This window comes from Aplidium turbinatum, chromosome 18, assembly GCF_918807975.1.
Source record: "Aplidium turbinatum chromosome 18, kaAplTurb1.1, whole genome shotgun sequence".
In the NCBI taxonomy this organism is placed as follows: Eukaryota; Metazoa; Chordata; class Ascidiacea; order Aplousobranchia; family Polyclinidae; genus Aplidium; species Aplidium turbinatum.
Genome location: NC_137489.1, coordinates 12,614,722 through 12,630,083, shown reverse-complemented (window position 1 = coordinate 12,630,083; position 15,362 = coordinate 12,614,722). Strand labels below are relative to the sequence as shown.

The 15,362-nt window shown below is 38.4% G+C and overlaps 2 protein-coding genes across 2 annotated transcripts; one reads left to right on the top strand and one right to left on the bottom strand.

The window, feature by feature from the left end:
* The first annotated feature begins 689 nt into the window (after positions 1-689).
* LOC145787830 (uncharacterized) lies at positions 690-3,034 on the top strand. The gene is made up of 3 exons (XM_082599666.1): positions 690-827; positions 1,579-1,661; positions 2,211-3,034. The coding sequence occupies exons 1-3, from the start codon at positions 731-733 to the stop codon at positions 2,487-2,489; spliced, it is 459 nt and encodes a 152-aa protein (XP_082455792.1). The 5' UTR covers positions 690-730; the 3' UTR covers positions 2,490-3,034.
* An 868-nt stretch (positions 3,035-3,902) lies between these two features.
* Positions 3,903-14,951, bottom strand: LOC145787474 (uncharacterized). The gene is made up of 5 exons (XM_082599222.1): positions 14,733-14,951; positions 8,797-8,867; positions 8,261-8,442; positions 6,846-7,000; positions 3,903-6,311 (listed from the first exon to the last, which is right to left on the bottom strand). Exons 1-5 carry the CDS (start codon positions 14,875-14,877, stop codon positions 5,434-5,436), a joined length of 1,431 nt encoding a protein of 476 aa, XP_082455348.1. The 5' UTR covers positions 14,878-14,951; the 3' UTR covers positions 3,903-5,433.
* Between the last annotated feature and the right edge of the window lie 411 nt (positions 14,952-15,362).

The window sequence follows — 15,362 nt, the reverse complement described above, 5'->3', positions numbered from 1 at the left end:
CCTCAACACAAAGCTTCTGAAGAATGAACTTCTGGTTGCCAGCGTCCTTGGACTGGGAAAGCTTCTTCGAGAACTTAATCCAGGCAGGTTTGCATGCTTGTAGAGGCTTTGAACCACTGGTACCCGCCCAGTTACCGTGATTGACAGAGTGTAATTTCCAATAGTTGTTGCCAGAGAATTATTCCATTCACTAGGTGCCGCTGAATGGAAAGCTATCCTTATATGTGTTGCTCAACCGCACACACCGAGAGCCGAACCAGCGCCACTTGATCTTGAGTCGGGCGTGTAACCACTGAGCTCAATTGAAATGAATCTGGATAGAGTGGTTGAGAATGCAAGTCAGATCCAAAAATCACATTAAATCAATCTTGAAACTTTAATGTTGATTTGAAATAAACCAAATTGTTTTCTTTTCATGGTAGGGATAGTTGATGAGAAATGCAAGTTTGTCCCACGGTCCAACATGATGGGATACACAGTGTATCCAACTATCCATGTATAGCATGTCAGTTGCTCTTTGTAAGTTGTTATTCGTGGGCCTGCAGCCCCTGCTTTAATCTGGCCCTGCATAGTGCATACACCTCTAATGGCACCAGTGTGAAAGGTTGCATACCCCTGCTCTATAGCATATAGGCTAGTTTTAACAATTAGCATGGAACCGAATTTTAATTGAGTTTAATCATGGAATAAAGGTTACATAGCATGTTAAAGAAATTGTGGAACTGTGGTAATGGACACTATCAGTGATTCTTCTAAAAGAAAAAGATCACGTTCTTTGTTTCAAGAAGCACCAGACCAGATCACTCATTTGAGATTGAAGCATATGGGTGAGACCTATTTTTGCTATAGCAATATATAAACTGTTTTGTGTCCCAGCAAATCTACTTAATATTGTAGCTGTTTGTGACAGGCTATTACATGCAGAAACCAAATTTACTTATTTGTTGTCAATAAGCTCTGTATTGTAATTTAAAAGTACAGTTTTAGCTTTTATTCTCCATCAGGGTTTTAATATGTAATAAAAATCACAAATTATACAACTTTTGTTGTTGATGTTAAACCAAACTTTTTGAAAAGTGAATACCACACCCTACACGCCTACATTGTGTGCAGACGTTTTTATTTATAATTTTTGAATGCAGGAAAATTTGAAGGCTAAGGGAACGTTCAAATATTACGTAACGCTTTTTTTTCGAATTTTTGACCCCCCCTCCCCCATGTAACGCCAACGTAACGCTTTTTTCAATCCCCCCTCCCCCATGTAACGCTTTTTCACTACGAATTCAGCACAAAAAACCACCATTCCGTACTCGAAAGCGTTACGTAACGTTTTGCTTGAACCCCCCGATGTGACGCTAACGTAACGCTTTGCATAAACCCCCCTCCCCCTCGAAGGCGTTACGTAATATTTGAACGTTCCCTAAGCTCTCTGATGCTTTCATGTTAAGTTGGTATGTGTGTGTAACATATATATTTAGAGTTTTAATATGAGTGTTCTAAGGCTGAAATAGTTTGCTTTCACAACTGTGTGAGCTTGATTAATTTAAAGATTGATTGCGGTACCTATTGTTTTTACAGAGGAATCATTAAAATCAAGAATTGGATGTGAAATTCAAGCATTTTGCTCTAATTTTGAGTCACTGGTTTTTCGAGATGAGTCAGTAAGTAAGATATTTTCGGCATGCTTAAGGTGATGAAAGGTTGAACAGTGAAATTATATAAAGTACCGTAGCCAAATCTTTAAACGTTACTGCAAAGAAATTTATTTTCGTATTTTCTTGCAAAGAAATATATTATTCGTGTGAAAATAAATTCCTTTGCATTACAAGACATGTACGGTAACCGAGTCGTTCATATCAAGCATAGTTGTGGGTTTGACACCTGTCAAAAGATAGGCTATGGTACTTCATTTTCTTGATTAAACGTTACTGGTATTGCTAAGGTAATACAGGTAGACAATCACATAAGTTCCACAAAAATTAACTTTAACATATCTTTAAGCTGACTCATAGTCTGTATTTTGTTAAAGGTAAGCTACGCCTGCATGTCATGGGTGGGTAAATATGCAGATAAAAGCATGTGGGTTATTTGAAATCAGTCAAGATTTTCAGAACAGAATTTTCACTAGCTAACTCCTATCTCATAGGTCAGGAGATCTGACTGACTGTGCAGGCATGTGGTTGTAGGTTATTTGGTGTAAGCATGTTTAGGTTTCCCAAACCGCTCAACGTTCACCTCCTCAAACTGTTCCTGATCGTGGAGCACGTGTGGTCGCTTGCGCTTTCCCGCCGACCATAAGCGAGGCTGAAACATCACAATTAGCATCAGATAAATCGATTGGAGATGTAACAGCCAGCATACACTCGGAGTCTACGCCTTCTCAACGGCCAAACAGCTTTGAAGAAGAAAGAGAAATGGAATATTTAGTCGTGAGGCTAATGGAACTGGCTTTGAAACTCAACAACAGTTTAATGGAAAAAGGTCTCTGAAGTGTTTTCCCAAATGTTACCATACATTGGAACTTAAATAACTTCAGTTCTTTTTACTTGTTCTTGTACATAAAGTCAAACATATTTTATGACTAAAGCAGTTCTTCGAAAGGCATTTAATTGGTACCAACCAAGTGAAGTCGCAGAAGGTTTTAAAGATCATTAATGTCATAGAGTTGTGTGGTTATAGTTCTGAGCAAACCGGTGTGAACCAGTTGAATCACATCACTGATCACATTCGTATTATCTTTTTGTTTATCAAATGTAAAAAATTATAAAAAAAAATGAAGTATGTTCTGTTGCAGTAACGAATCTGTGCTGCAAAACATTAAAACACGTCAATAAGCAAATTTCGTCATTAAACATTGCTATGATAACGTTGGCGAAAACTACTTCTTACACAATTCACACCACAGAATTTCCATGAGGCACTTCTGTTTAATAAGCTCATTCGGCAAAACTTCGGTTTTGGTTGCATTTTTCTTCGAAATCAGTTTCTCAGTGAAGTTTTCCTTTCCAAAATTTCAATAAATTTCTTGTCGTTATGTGTGCGAAAAATGCAATCATCTGAGAATGCCGAAAGCGTTGAAAATGACAACTCATTTTCAGCTTTGCGGATAAGGCTCGTTTTAATTTTTGCAAGAAGTAGCGTAGCCAAAGAGATGAGATGTAAGATTATGGGATAAAACCCATTGATATTTTAGACGATGAAATAATCGGGTCATTGGTAACAATGCATTGATAATAAGTATTAAGTCACTGAAATCGTTGTCACCCGTGTTTCCGAAGAAATCGGTTAGAGTTTGCAATGTCATCTAGCAACGCTACTGGTCACAGGCGTGTTCGTATCACAATTGACAAACACACAAGTCACACGGACGAAAACATCGAGACGTGTAACCGTAAGACACAGATCTATACTGTTTGCAAAGGACACCAGTATCAAATTTCGGACAAACAGTTTTTGCAAAGGACACCAGTATCAAACTTCGGACAAACAGTTTTGGAAAGTCAAGTGAATAAAAACGAACGAATAACCATTGAAGAGATAAAGAATCAACTACACTTGCTTCTAATGGATGCAAAGTTAGCACATATTAATATTTTGTTGGCTGTTTTACAACTTCCACCACGAGCGAGCGAACCTGAACATGTCTAGGATATTTGACGTTCTCTTTAAGAGCAAGGATTGAAAACGCAAGGGAGCCCTTTTCGCACAATTTTGTGAGTCTTGTTGATTGTACCTTGAGTAAACGTCTTTGCCTAAGTGAAAACACCTTAAAACCTGTCAAATAATCCCAAACCACCAAAAAATAATTTAGATAACCTCAATGTGACGTAGAAACCAGCCACGCGGTCCTAGAATCATGGTGGGCAGTGGGCATACAAGCATCAGTCCTGTTGTGTCTGCTCCAAGAGTTTTTATTTTTTTGTAAGAACAAGTATGCAAAAAAAGATTATTTTGATCAAAGAATAAATTGTAATGCCTGTCGTAAAGAACCCCTTAAAATATTGTCATGTCAAAATTCAATACTCATTTGTAGTACTTGAGCTCTTTCAGTTTTGTAAAATGGGGTGATTTATTTTTCAAGCTAAACATTTTGAAAAAATTTCGAAATTTTTATGTGCACGCAATTTCTTTAGTGGGTTATTTTTGATAACGATGTGTTAGCACTCAGATACCTACCCTACAGGATATCATTATCATAACACAGTTTGAAGGTAAAACGTTTGTATTTTCCAAATTGCGGCAAAGATTTTTAATTAAACTTTTTAACCAGTGACGGGGCCAACAACAATTTAAGGGGGATATTGCAGGGGGAGTGGGTATATTTACTGGCCGAAGAAAAAGTATCAAACAACATTTTACCCCCGTGGCGGTGTCCATGCTTCTTGTAGTAATCCTTCATCAAATAGAATGTAGTGCATAATCAGTCAAAATACATTCAAAAAGACAAAATTTTGTCATGTATTTCAAGCTGGCCAGTGTAGCCGGAGAACAGAAATTTCCAAGTGTTATGGTAGTGATAAAAGTCTAACATGTTTTCAATATAAAATAATAAAAACGTACATGACATTCACCATTGAAGATGAAGATCTGGCCAAATTCCGCTATAAGAAAAGGTGTTGCCTTACATTTAAAAATCCATATTTTGCTTGAAAAACAAAAACTGTGCGTTTTTTGTTGAGAACAGCCATAGCACATATTAAATTGCGCACCGATTGACTCGATGTTGTGCTAATTTGAAATGATTAAAAAAAGTTATTTCTGGAACAGTGATCAATATCTTACGTTTGGTACTTTGAACAATACACAACACGTTGAGGCAATACGAAATGTCTTAATGCAATCTCCACTGGTTTCGTTTTCAAATATCTTTAGCACAACCTAAGGTTGTCTTGCCGGTAACCCTCATTTGCAAACAAAATTTTAGCATTGTAACACAGGCTGCAAAAATGTTTTTAAAACGACAATTACTATAAAATCACTGCATGACAGTCACGTGATAGTTGCGTAACTTCTTACAATGAAAACCTCAAAACACAATTACATTCATTTTACTTCCACACAATCAACAACCTCATGGTCATTAGCGGACCAGTTGAACTTGAAACCTAATTTTCGACTACTAAGATGCCAAACTGACGTAGAAAACTCAAGTCAAAACAATAAGATGCACGTTGATTGAAAGGTCGATCAAGTCAAAGGATTTCACGTGATATTCCTTGTGCTGTTTACACGAACATCGAGTGAATACTATCAAAAAAATATTCTGTTTTTGAAAAACTTATTTTACCATTTTGATAAAGACAGAAACCCACTGAGCGAACACAAAATTGACAAAGCGATTTGCTGAAGGAAACAGCCGTTTTTGTGCCTGTCTGAAAATAATAGGTTTTTCCAGACCGTAACAGGGGTTGTACGTGCGAATAAAACTTTGTGCTAAGCCAGCACTACGGCAGTCTGAGAAAGTGGTTCTCGAGTTGATTTTTGCATGCTTTTTGCATTTTGCTCGGTTGCTTTAGTCGATTCAGATGGCACAGCTGGTCCACGAGACATGATCTTTCCGCTGGCATTGTTTGAAAATTCATGCGTCTCGTTTTCAAACCTATTTTGAGACTGAGAAACACTTTTTTGATGCTTTTTAACATTATTCGTGCATTTCTTTGCGGTATTATCAAAAAGACCAACCTGATCGTAATTGTCTTGATCAGAAACAGCGGAAATATGAGCAGTAATTTGGTCATCGTCTTCAAGAGGGGTATCATAATCAATTTCTTCATTTTCAATTTCTACCTCAACAGCATCTTCTTCACTTGGGTGATCTGAATACTGGGGCTGAGTCCTATCTTCCCAATCCTCATCTCCCTCTTTACTCCAGGAGTCAGAGTCGTCATGAACTTCTTCAACCTGCTCTTCAGTGTCTTTGTCACAATATGCGGATCTTGAAACTTCATCTGCTGATGTGGATGAACCCCCTTCTGTGTCATCATCAGTCAAACGCGTCTTTGCATTTTTAGATTTAATATCGGCTTTGTTCGTTGCAAGGTCACCATTTTGAGCATCATACTCATTTTCATTATCACTTACCGAGTGTTTAGTGTCGCGAAAAGCTTTAGTGGTTTTTTGACTGTTGAAACGACTTGTTTCAGATGCATGGTCGTTTGGGCGTCGACCCATTTCGTTTTCGTATTGAGTTATAATTTTTTTGTATTTCTCACTTTCTCGTTTCTTTGCGGCAAGTTGCTGTTGCAGAGACTGTATGACGCTTTGCATTCCCTCGACCTCTTCATCCAGCTGGATCACAAACTCATTCAGTTCTGCATAAAAAAAGAAAACATAAAAATTTAACCACAGTTTGATGTAAAGCGCGTGAAAAATAGATTTACTGGAAAAATGATTGGATCAGATGCACGTCTGAACTAATTTACAAAGCTAAATGCACTCCACTACCTCAAACTTAATAAATTAAACGCAAGAAGTCTTCGAAAACATCAAATTATTTTACTGTGAATTAAACGGGGAATATTTTCCGATTTGATGGCAGTTGATCAGCAGCAGCAGCTTACAAGGAACACTTAGTTGAAAATAGTTTTCATGTGGTGATTTAACAGAGTTTGATTAATGTTTAAGCGTAAACAAAAATAACTTTCAACTGGAAGGTAATAAATCTTTAAACTACATGACACAATTACTTTTGCGTAACTTTTCCATTCAGTATTTGGGCAAACAAATAGCTTCCACTTACGCTGCATTATGATGAAAACTTTTAGTATGTGTGATGTAGTTTTGATGAACGAAAACAAGAGAAGACAAATCTGATGCGCCATTGTTTTTGCTTATAATAGACTTACCATCTTGGCTGGCTTTTAGCTCTTCGCTATACTTTTTCTGAAGAGCAAGTTCCGCCTCAAGCTGAGCCGATTTCCCTTGAGAAAGTTGGCGTCCCAGCTCTTGGTTTTCAGCAATTAGAGTACGGCAACGAGATATGAGCTTTTTACCGTTTTGACTGTAAGGAGAAAACGTGTTAGTTCGTTTTAAACTTTAAACAAATTGTTGCATTTTGCAAAACAATTCAAGACTAAATGTGTCGCATAGGAACAAATTAGAACAATATAAACATGAAATTCCGGAAATCACCACTGTTTATCTGTTTTTTTTTCGTCATCATGCGTAAGTAAAGTAAAGGTCCAATACTCAGGTACTGAGCTTTGGGGAATGAGAAGATAAGGTTCTCATTATACTAAGCGTTCGGCACTAAGGAGAGTAGGGTGGCCAGTTCCTTCCTCTCGGCCGCCTTTACTTCAGCAACTATGCCCACTCAATTTATTACACCCTGGGTAGAGGTGAGCGGTGTTTTTCAACAACCAGCTGAAGCCGGGAGTCGAACCACGTTTGCATAATTGGAAATCAACACCTTATCCGTTGCACCATCCCCCCATCATGCGTATAACAATAACCGGAATGGCCCGATTCGGTGAGTCTGATTCGGTGAGTTCCTTATTCGGTGAGAGCCTTTTTCGGTGAGAGCCCTATTCGGTGAGTTTTTTTTAAATTATTGCGCGCCGTAGCCTAATTATCATTGCCGTTATAGGGTTAAGGGACAGGGGTTTTTTGGGGGTTGGAGTTTGCGGTTTTGGGTTTTTTAGGCTACGGTACCCGATAATTTTCAAAAAAAAAATTAAAAAAATCACCGAATAGAGCTCTTACCGAAAAAGGCTCTCACCAAAAAAGGCTTTCACCGAATCGGACTCACCGAATAGTAGCAGACCCAACAATAACATACTATTACTATATGTATATTTCTAATTAAAAAAAAAATTTAAAAGAAAAAGTTTAGTGATTGCATGGAATCAAATGAGGTTGAAAACAATACGTGCATAGAGCAAATCGGCTACACCTACCATTGGGGAACACATCGAGATGGTATAATGACATGTCTCACCACTTTATGTTCATAATGCTCTGCTTGCGAACCCTCTAAACTACTAAAAATGGTTGCACTCCAAAATGCAGTATTGTCAGTTATTCCATTAGTACAATGAGAACCCTATCTTCTCACACCCAACACTTGAATCAAGTATAGAACCCGCTTTACCTACATAGTGCGGGGAAAATGCACCCAAATGGCTAGAATTAATCGATATTAGGTTTCTCTGTAGAAAAAATTAACCTCTATAAAGTTAGATTGTTGAAACAGCATGCCGTTCATCGAATAAAACCATATGCACAATAAGTTAATGAAAGAATAGTGCTTTATATGCCAGACCTGTCAGGTGTGAACTTCCAAGCACTCAGTTCGCTTTGCGCTTGCTCAAGTTTGTCTTTGGTCTGTTTCAATTCTTCACACATTTTCCCAAACAGAAGATTCACTCCAGGATCTAAGTTGGCTTGACGAAGACTCAACAAAGCAGCATCTTCATGCGCCTTTTTAATCTGAGAAATCTGTGCCTGTAATGCAACAATGGATAACGTAATTTAGCCTTACATTCTACTTCAGAGGTTTATAAAATCTTCAGAAAATACCCAGGTTATCGTCTCAATAAATCTTAAGGCAAGATTAAGCCTTACATTCAACACAAAAAAAATATTGATATTACATTGTTATATCAGCACGTTTATGAAGCATGTGTGTCGTTTTAACGTTCTTAAAACTACTGACTTATTAAATACCAGCAACAATCTTTTACAATTAGAAGTATTATTTTCCTGTCAAAAATTCGAAAAGAAACTTGTAGAATATCTCGTCTTCGTTTGACTATTGTACAGTATTCATACATTAAGCACAGTAAATGGAAAACTCACAGCATATTCCTGTACTTCTTGTTCCTTATTTGCGAGTCTCATTTCCAAAATACTTTCGCGACGACTAGATTCTGAACAAACATTTCCGTTCATTAATTGCTCTGAACATGAGCTGCACAGATATATGACATTTAGGCTCATATACATAGGGAGTGGTATTGTGACGTCATGCAATTTAGGCGCTGTTCCAAAAAAGTGTATTTTATTTTATTATACACGTAACGAAATGGCGTAGGTAACGCGCTTGCTTTCCAACCATGTGATCCTAGTTAGACTCCTGGCGCAAGCTGGTTGTTGAAAAACACTGTTTGACCCTACTACTGATGTAATAAATTGCGTGGTCGGAGCTGTTGATGGTGTTGAAGGAAAGGTGGCTAAGAGAAAGGAAGGGACCACCCTTTGTGCTAAAGGCTGAGTACTGTATAATGAGACATTTATCTTCTCCTCCCCAAATACTTGAATCAAGTATGAGACCACACCAACCAATGTATATATGTACCAGGAAGATTTAGTTTAATCAGCAACTAGTATGTTCTATCCAATTTCAAATCAATATATCTGGCCTTAATTGGAGAATGGGCAAAGACTACAGTATTTCATTGAAAAGCTTTTGCCATCACCAAACACAAAAGAGTTCAAAAGTTATACATTGTAAGAAATAAAAAGTACTAACATAATGGAGATGCAAGCATCCACTACTTTGAAAATAGCGCGCTCTCATGAAAGTATCGTATTACAAAAGTTCCGTTCTAATTAATGTCGATAAATAAATGACATTTTGTTATGACTTAATCACAGAGGTAACTTGTATATGTACCAATGTACGACGTACGTACGTCGTGCATTAGTACCAAATTCAGTATTAGGAGTAAGGTGGCATGGGCATGTGCTGAGGAAGAAAAGAAATTTTCTTCAAAACGCACTCTTTATGAAGGTGGAGGAAATGGGGACATCCATAAAAACATAGTAAAGAATAGAACAGATATGAAAGATGAGGTAGTCAAGGTCAAAAAGAAGGAGGAAGATGCAATGCGCAGAAAGATATGAAAAAAAACAGTAAAACATCAGTTTGGATGATGTTGATGAGTCCACTTCCATATATTTACAAACAAAAATAGTACCGGTGTATTTATTGCCCAGATAGACTCACTACAACAGTACTATTTTCTAGACCAGTTCATATCTGGTGCTGTTCTGGTATTCACATAAATTAGATCAACCAGTTCCAAAACAGGGGCTACACCACCTATTTCACACAATTCATTGGTCAAAGTCACATAGTAAGAAGAACATTAGTAGCAAAATTTAAAGAAGCCTGATATTCATCCCGAACCTCAGGGACGACCAGTAGGCTATAAAACAAAAGAAAAAAGACAAGGCAAACCCAATTCACATCTTTTTAAATACCGGTATTTCAATGTCATCAAGTCAATTTATTTTCAGCGCCATTAACAAACAAGCAGAGTAAATGTAATTGTCAAAACAATGCATTGTACAACTGTTGGTTAGATTATGGCACAATCAGGATGGTAGCGAAAGACCATAAGCAGTCATCTAGTCAGCAAGTGCCATACTGAAGGCAATGCAAGAGCCAAGAAGGGATTTTGCCAATTGGATCAGGTAACTGATGATGTGTAGTTAGCAAAAAGATGAAAAAAAGTGAGATTACAAAGTATACGGTACATATACAGTAGGGTGGCCAAAAAAAATGGAAATTTTTTATTTTTGTTTGCACACCCTCTCATTTGAGGAGGAATAATGAAAAAATGACACTGTGAAAATTTGAAGTGAATCCGACAAGAGGAAGTGCTCTCCCACCGACCTCTAAATTTGCTTTCTTTGGCATAATTCATCAAAATTCCTTGAATATGTGACGTAATTCTTTTTTGACTTATCTACATTGCAGTTGCAGCATTTTTGTGTTAACCATTGTTTTACTCTGAATTTATGATATAATAAGTGTTTCCACATGCAGAAAAACATAAATAATGCACAAAATAGATCACATTAACAAGCGTTTGGAATGAAATTACATGCACTGAACTTTAGCGAAAACCGTATAAAAGTACGTTCACCAGTCACAATCGCAACGCTTCAGGTGATAACACATTGCCCAGAAAAAGCAAAAGAAATGTTTGTAAAGAGTCAAGCCATTGATTTTATTTAATGGAGCTGTTGGCACGTTGGCGTTTACTTGCACTTGTTGGAAGCAGCTTTCTGTGGTGCTCGATCACCTGATAGAGGAGCTGGCGCTGTTGTTCATTTTCCGTAAGGACTTCATTGAAGTCAGTAGCTAATTTGACTGCCCAGTGCCCGCTCTGCACAATCATTGACGACTTTGAGATCATGGCATGCAAGAACTAGCAGCCTTCGATTAAATGCCTGCTGCATGACAGTGATAGCTCCAGTGTGGATTCCCGTATTGCTTGATGTCGTGTCAAAACAAAGTGCAGCTAAGTGCTCTGCTACAACTCGTGTATGAATTCCACTACTTTTTGGCCCATTAGTGATCCCGTTCCAACAGGCAGCTTCGGAATGCCAAGCAGTATCTCAACATGCATACCAGAAACTACAATGGCCAAAGATTCGCACTTTGTGCCATTGGCATTAGTCAAATATTTACCATGAAAATGAACAACAAGTGGAACTGTAACTGTTGGTTTAAATTTTTGCAGCACTGCAGCTGCCAGGCTTTCACATGAGGTGTTTCGAGCATTCATGACAGAGGAATGTGACATTGTCAATTCATTTATATCAATTCCAGCTGCAGCAAGAGCAGGAGTGACGATCATCATTGCTTGACGACTTGATGTTATAGTTCTGTTCAGTGCTGCATTAAACAGTGGATTATCGATAATGCAGCGTTTTGGTAATGGCTGCTCCTACTGGGTTTTCTTTTGTTTTGGTGTTATTTGGATTTACGGTGCAAACAGTGGGTCACTGGAAGAATCTTCATCATTTGCTAATCATTTTCAGATGAGAAAGCAGCAGCACTTGATGGTACTGGATCAATGCGATTTCCGTTGCGTCTCTGTTCATCATCTTTGCGCTTTCTATACTTTGCAGCAGCTTGCCGGTGCATTGGGTCCTCTGTTGTCATCAGTATCTGTCATGCACCACCTTGGTCTATCAAAAACTGGCAATCTTCTGGTATTGTTATGCGGCATTCCCAGTTAGCATGTGCAATATCAAATAATGCACTTAAGCTCTGGGTGAAGTCAGCTTCTGAGGTCAGCTGGGAAGCTGAATTTCGCCTCCCTTTGTGCTTTGATTCTCTTATATGCTCTAGACGGATGCGTTTTAGTTTGGTAACAACGTGAGTCTTTGCAGTGGTAGCGATATTAGCTTTCACTCACAAGAACTGTACTGCAAGCAAGTGGCAGTGTAACCTTATTGATCTTCATCTCGTAGAACCACACCCCATACAGGCAGCTGACATAGCCCCTCAAGGGAGTCAACACTAGAGAGTGGGTGTCCATTTGTTGACTCTCTTGAGGGCCATGTCAGCTGCCTGTATGGGGTGTGGTTCTTCGCCGTCTACTACGAGATGAAGGTCAATAAGATTACACTGCCACTTGCATGCAGTACAGTTGCAGATGAAGTAATATTAACTACTACCATCTATGCCACTTTTTGGTTTGCAGCACCTTCATCAATATCTGCCCCTACAAATGACCTAGCAATGTTACAGCTCACAGAGGATTAGAAAGAGGTTGACAATGTAATTTCTCAAGTGGCAAAAAAAAGTTGAGGTTGCGCTTGTGGTACATCAGTGAGGATCTTGCTGCACTGCCTTTATTCAGTGATAATAACACAGATGATGAAAAGAAGGCAATCGTTAATGCTCTTAAGAAAGACCCATTTCCCGAAGATGTTCGTCGTGTTGCCCCAAACAAAATTGTCAAGTTTTAACGTCTCTCTTTGGCACAGTTTGTAACATAGCGTTCACTTAACCTTTTCGAGTCACTGCTTCTGTTGACACATGGCGTGATCGTGATGATTATAAAGAAGCATGCAAAGTTTGGCGTCATCTCAAAGCCGTCAATGATTGTGCAGAGCGGGCAGTCAAATTAGCTACTGACTTCAATGAAGTCCATACAAAAAATGAACAACAGCGCCAGCTCCTCTATCAAGTGGTCAAGCACCACAGAAAGCTGCTTCCAACAAGTGCAATAAAGTCAACCAATGGCTTGACTCTTTACAAACATTTCTCTTGCAATTTCTGGGCAATGTGTTGTCACATGAAGTGTTGCGATCGTGACTGGTGAACGTACTTTTATGCGGTTTTAGCTAAAGTTTAGTGCATTTTATTTCATACCAAACGCTTGTTAATGTGATCTATTTTGTGTATTATTTCTGTTTTTCTGCATGTGGAAACACTTATTATATCATAAATTCAGAGTAAAACAATGGTTTACACAAAAATGCTGCAACTGCAATGTAAATAAGTCAAAAAATAATTACGTCACATATTCAAGGAATTTTGACGAATTATGCCAAAGAAAGCAAACTTTGAGGTCGGTGGGAGAGCACTTCCTCTTGTCGGATTCACTTCAAATTTTCACAGTGTCATTTTTTCATGAATCCTCCTCAAATGAGAGGGTGTGCAAACAAAAATAAAAAATTTCCATTTTTTTTGGCCACCCTAATATACAGTAGAACTCAGTTAATCCGGATCTTTGCCTAATCCGGATGAAACTGGAAGTACAAATGATTTGTAATCTTTTTCTTAAGAAACAGCTTCGGATTATCCGGATTATTTAATCCGGATCTTCACCTATTCCGGACAAAAGTTGCGCTTTCTCTATCGCTTTATCCGGATTTTCCAGACAGTTTTGCCATTTTAGGGAACGTTCAAATATTACGTAACGCTTTTTTTCCGAATTTTTGACCCCCCCCTCCCCCATGTAACGCCAACGTAACGCTTTTTTCAATCCCCCCCTCCCCCATGTAACGCTTTTTCACTACGAATTCAGCACAAAAAACTACCATTCCGTACTCGAAAGCGTTACGTAACGTTTTGCTTGAACCCCCTCCCCCCCGATGTGACGCTAACGTAACGCTTTGCATAAACCCCCCCTCCCCCTCGAAGGCGTTACGTAATATTTGAACGTTCCCTTATGCTAAAACGTAACGTGGCTTATTGCGAGAAATTTCTTATCTATTGTTCCGTTAATGTGACGCAATAAATTATTGCGGATTTCTTCTTTTCATGAACAGTAATCCCTCCTAACGCAAAATTCCTGCGCAAATGCCCAAACTCGTACTGTAACTTGAAAAGATGTCGGTGGAATTTTCGGCGGTATGTCGGTGATGTTTTTCCAATAGAAGACTTTGTTTGATTTTTTGTAAATTTTCCAAAGAAACTCGTCTTCCGTAACTGTTTTCAAAAGTTTTGAGTGACTACAGATTATTCCGACACGCATGTCTGAAGATATAACTTTTGCCAGTGTGTTCTTGCGTTAGACGCAGAGTCTACAAATACAATCGTTTTACATGCATAGGCTACTGCATTTCAAAAGAATTCTATCGCTAACATGGTGATCGCGCGTCTCGGAATTGACAGATGACCACACTAATGCGTTTAATTTCGGTGATTTTTACCGATACCCTTCTATCTAGGTAACGTCAGGCTTGATAAAAACCGTCATCGGTTAATCCGGATCTTCGCCTAATCCGGATGGAATCGCCGGTCAAATCGAATCCGGATTAACCGAGTTCTACTGTATATACACAAGATATGTCAAAATACATACATACATACAATACAAGAGAAATCACAACACTTCCAATATCTTAATAGTTTAGCACCCACATGCTAAAACAAGAATACCGTATAGCATACTATGTCAAGAACAGCCACACGTTATTAGTTCAATAAAATTAAAAAAAGTCCATACACAAGCACATTCATCTGCAAATATAACTTAACTGACCTCCACAGGTATTTTTCTGCTCCATTTGTTCCACATCTTCTGATTGTTTTGAATCTTTTTTAACCAATTCTTCTTTTATTGCTTGAGCAGATTCCTCTGGTTCAAGCTTGCCCCGTTTTGCAGGTGGTGGGCTGTGGTCACTCATATTTTTCTTTTAATTTAATAATAAGTTTGATTATTATACAATTACAACAACATATTGAACACTCCACTTTTGAAAATTTCTGTAAAGTATACAGAAGGCTATTTTGTAGAAACAAATGGCAAACCAAATTAGATGAGTGCTGGTCGTCGGGACCCAAAAGATGGTGAACTACACCTGGGCATGCCGGAGGAAACTCTGGTTGAGGGCCGTAGTGATTCTGAAGTGCAAATCGATCGTCCGACCTGGGCGTAGGGGCGAAAGACTAATCGAACCGTCTAGTAGCTGGTTCCCTCCAAAGTTAGGGTTTGGGTGGGTGGACGTTAGGGTTAGGGTGGACGTTGACGAACACGATTAAATTACTGACCATGTGGTGTCTTGCGATGTAATTACAATGCGATGACAATGTATGCGATGTAATTACCATGTGATGAAATTACTGCGATGAAATTACCACGATGAAATTACCGCGATGAGATTACAGTGAA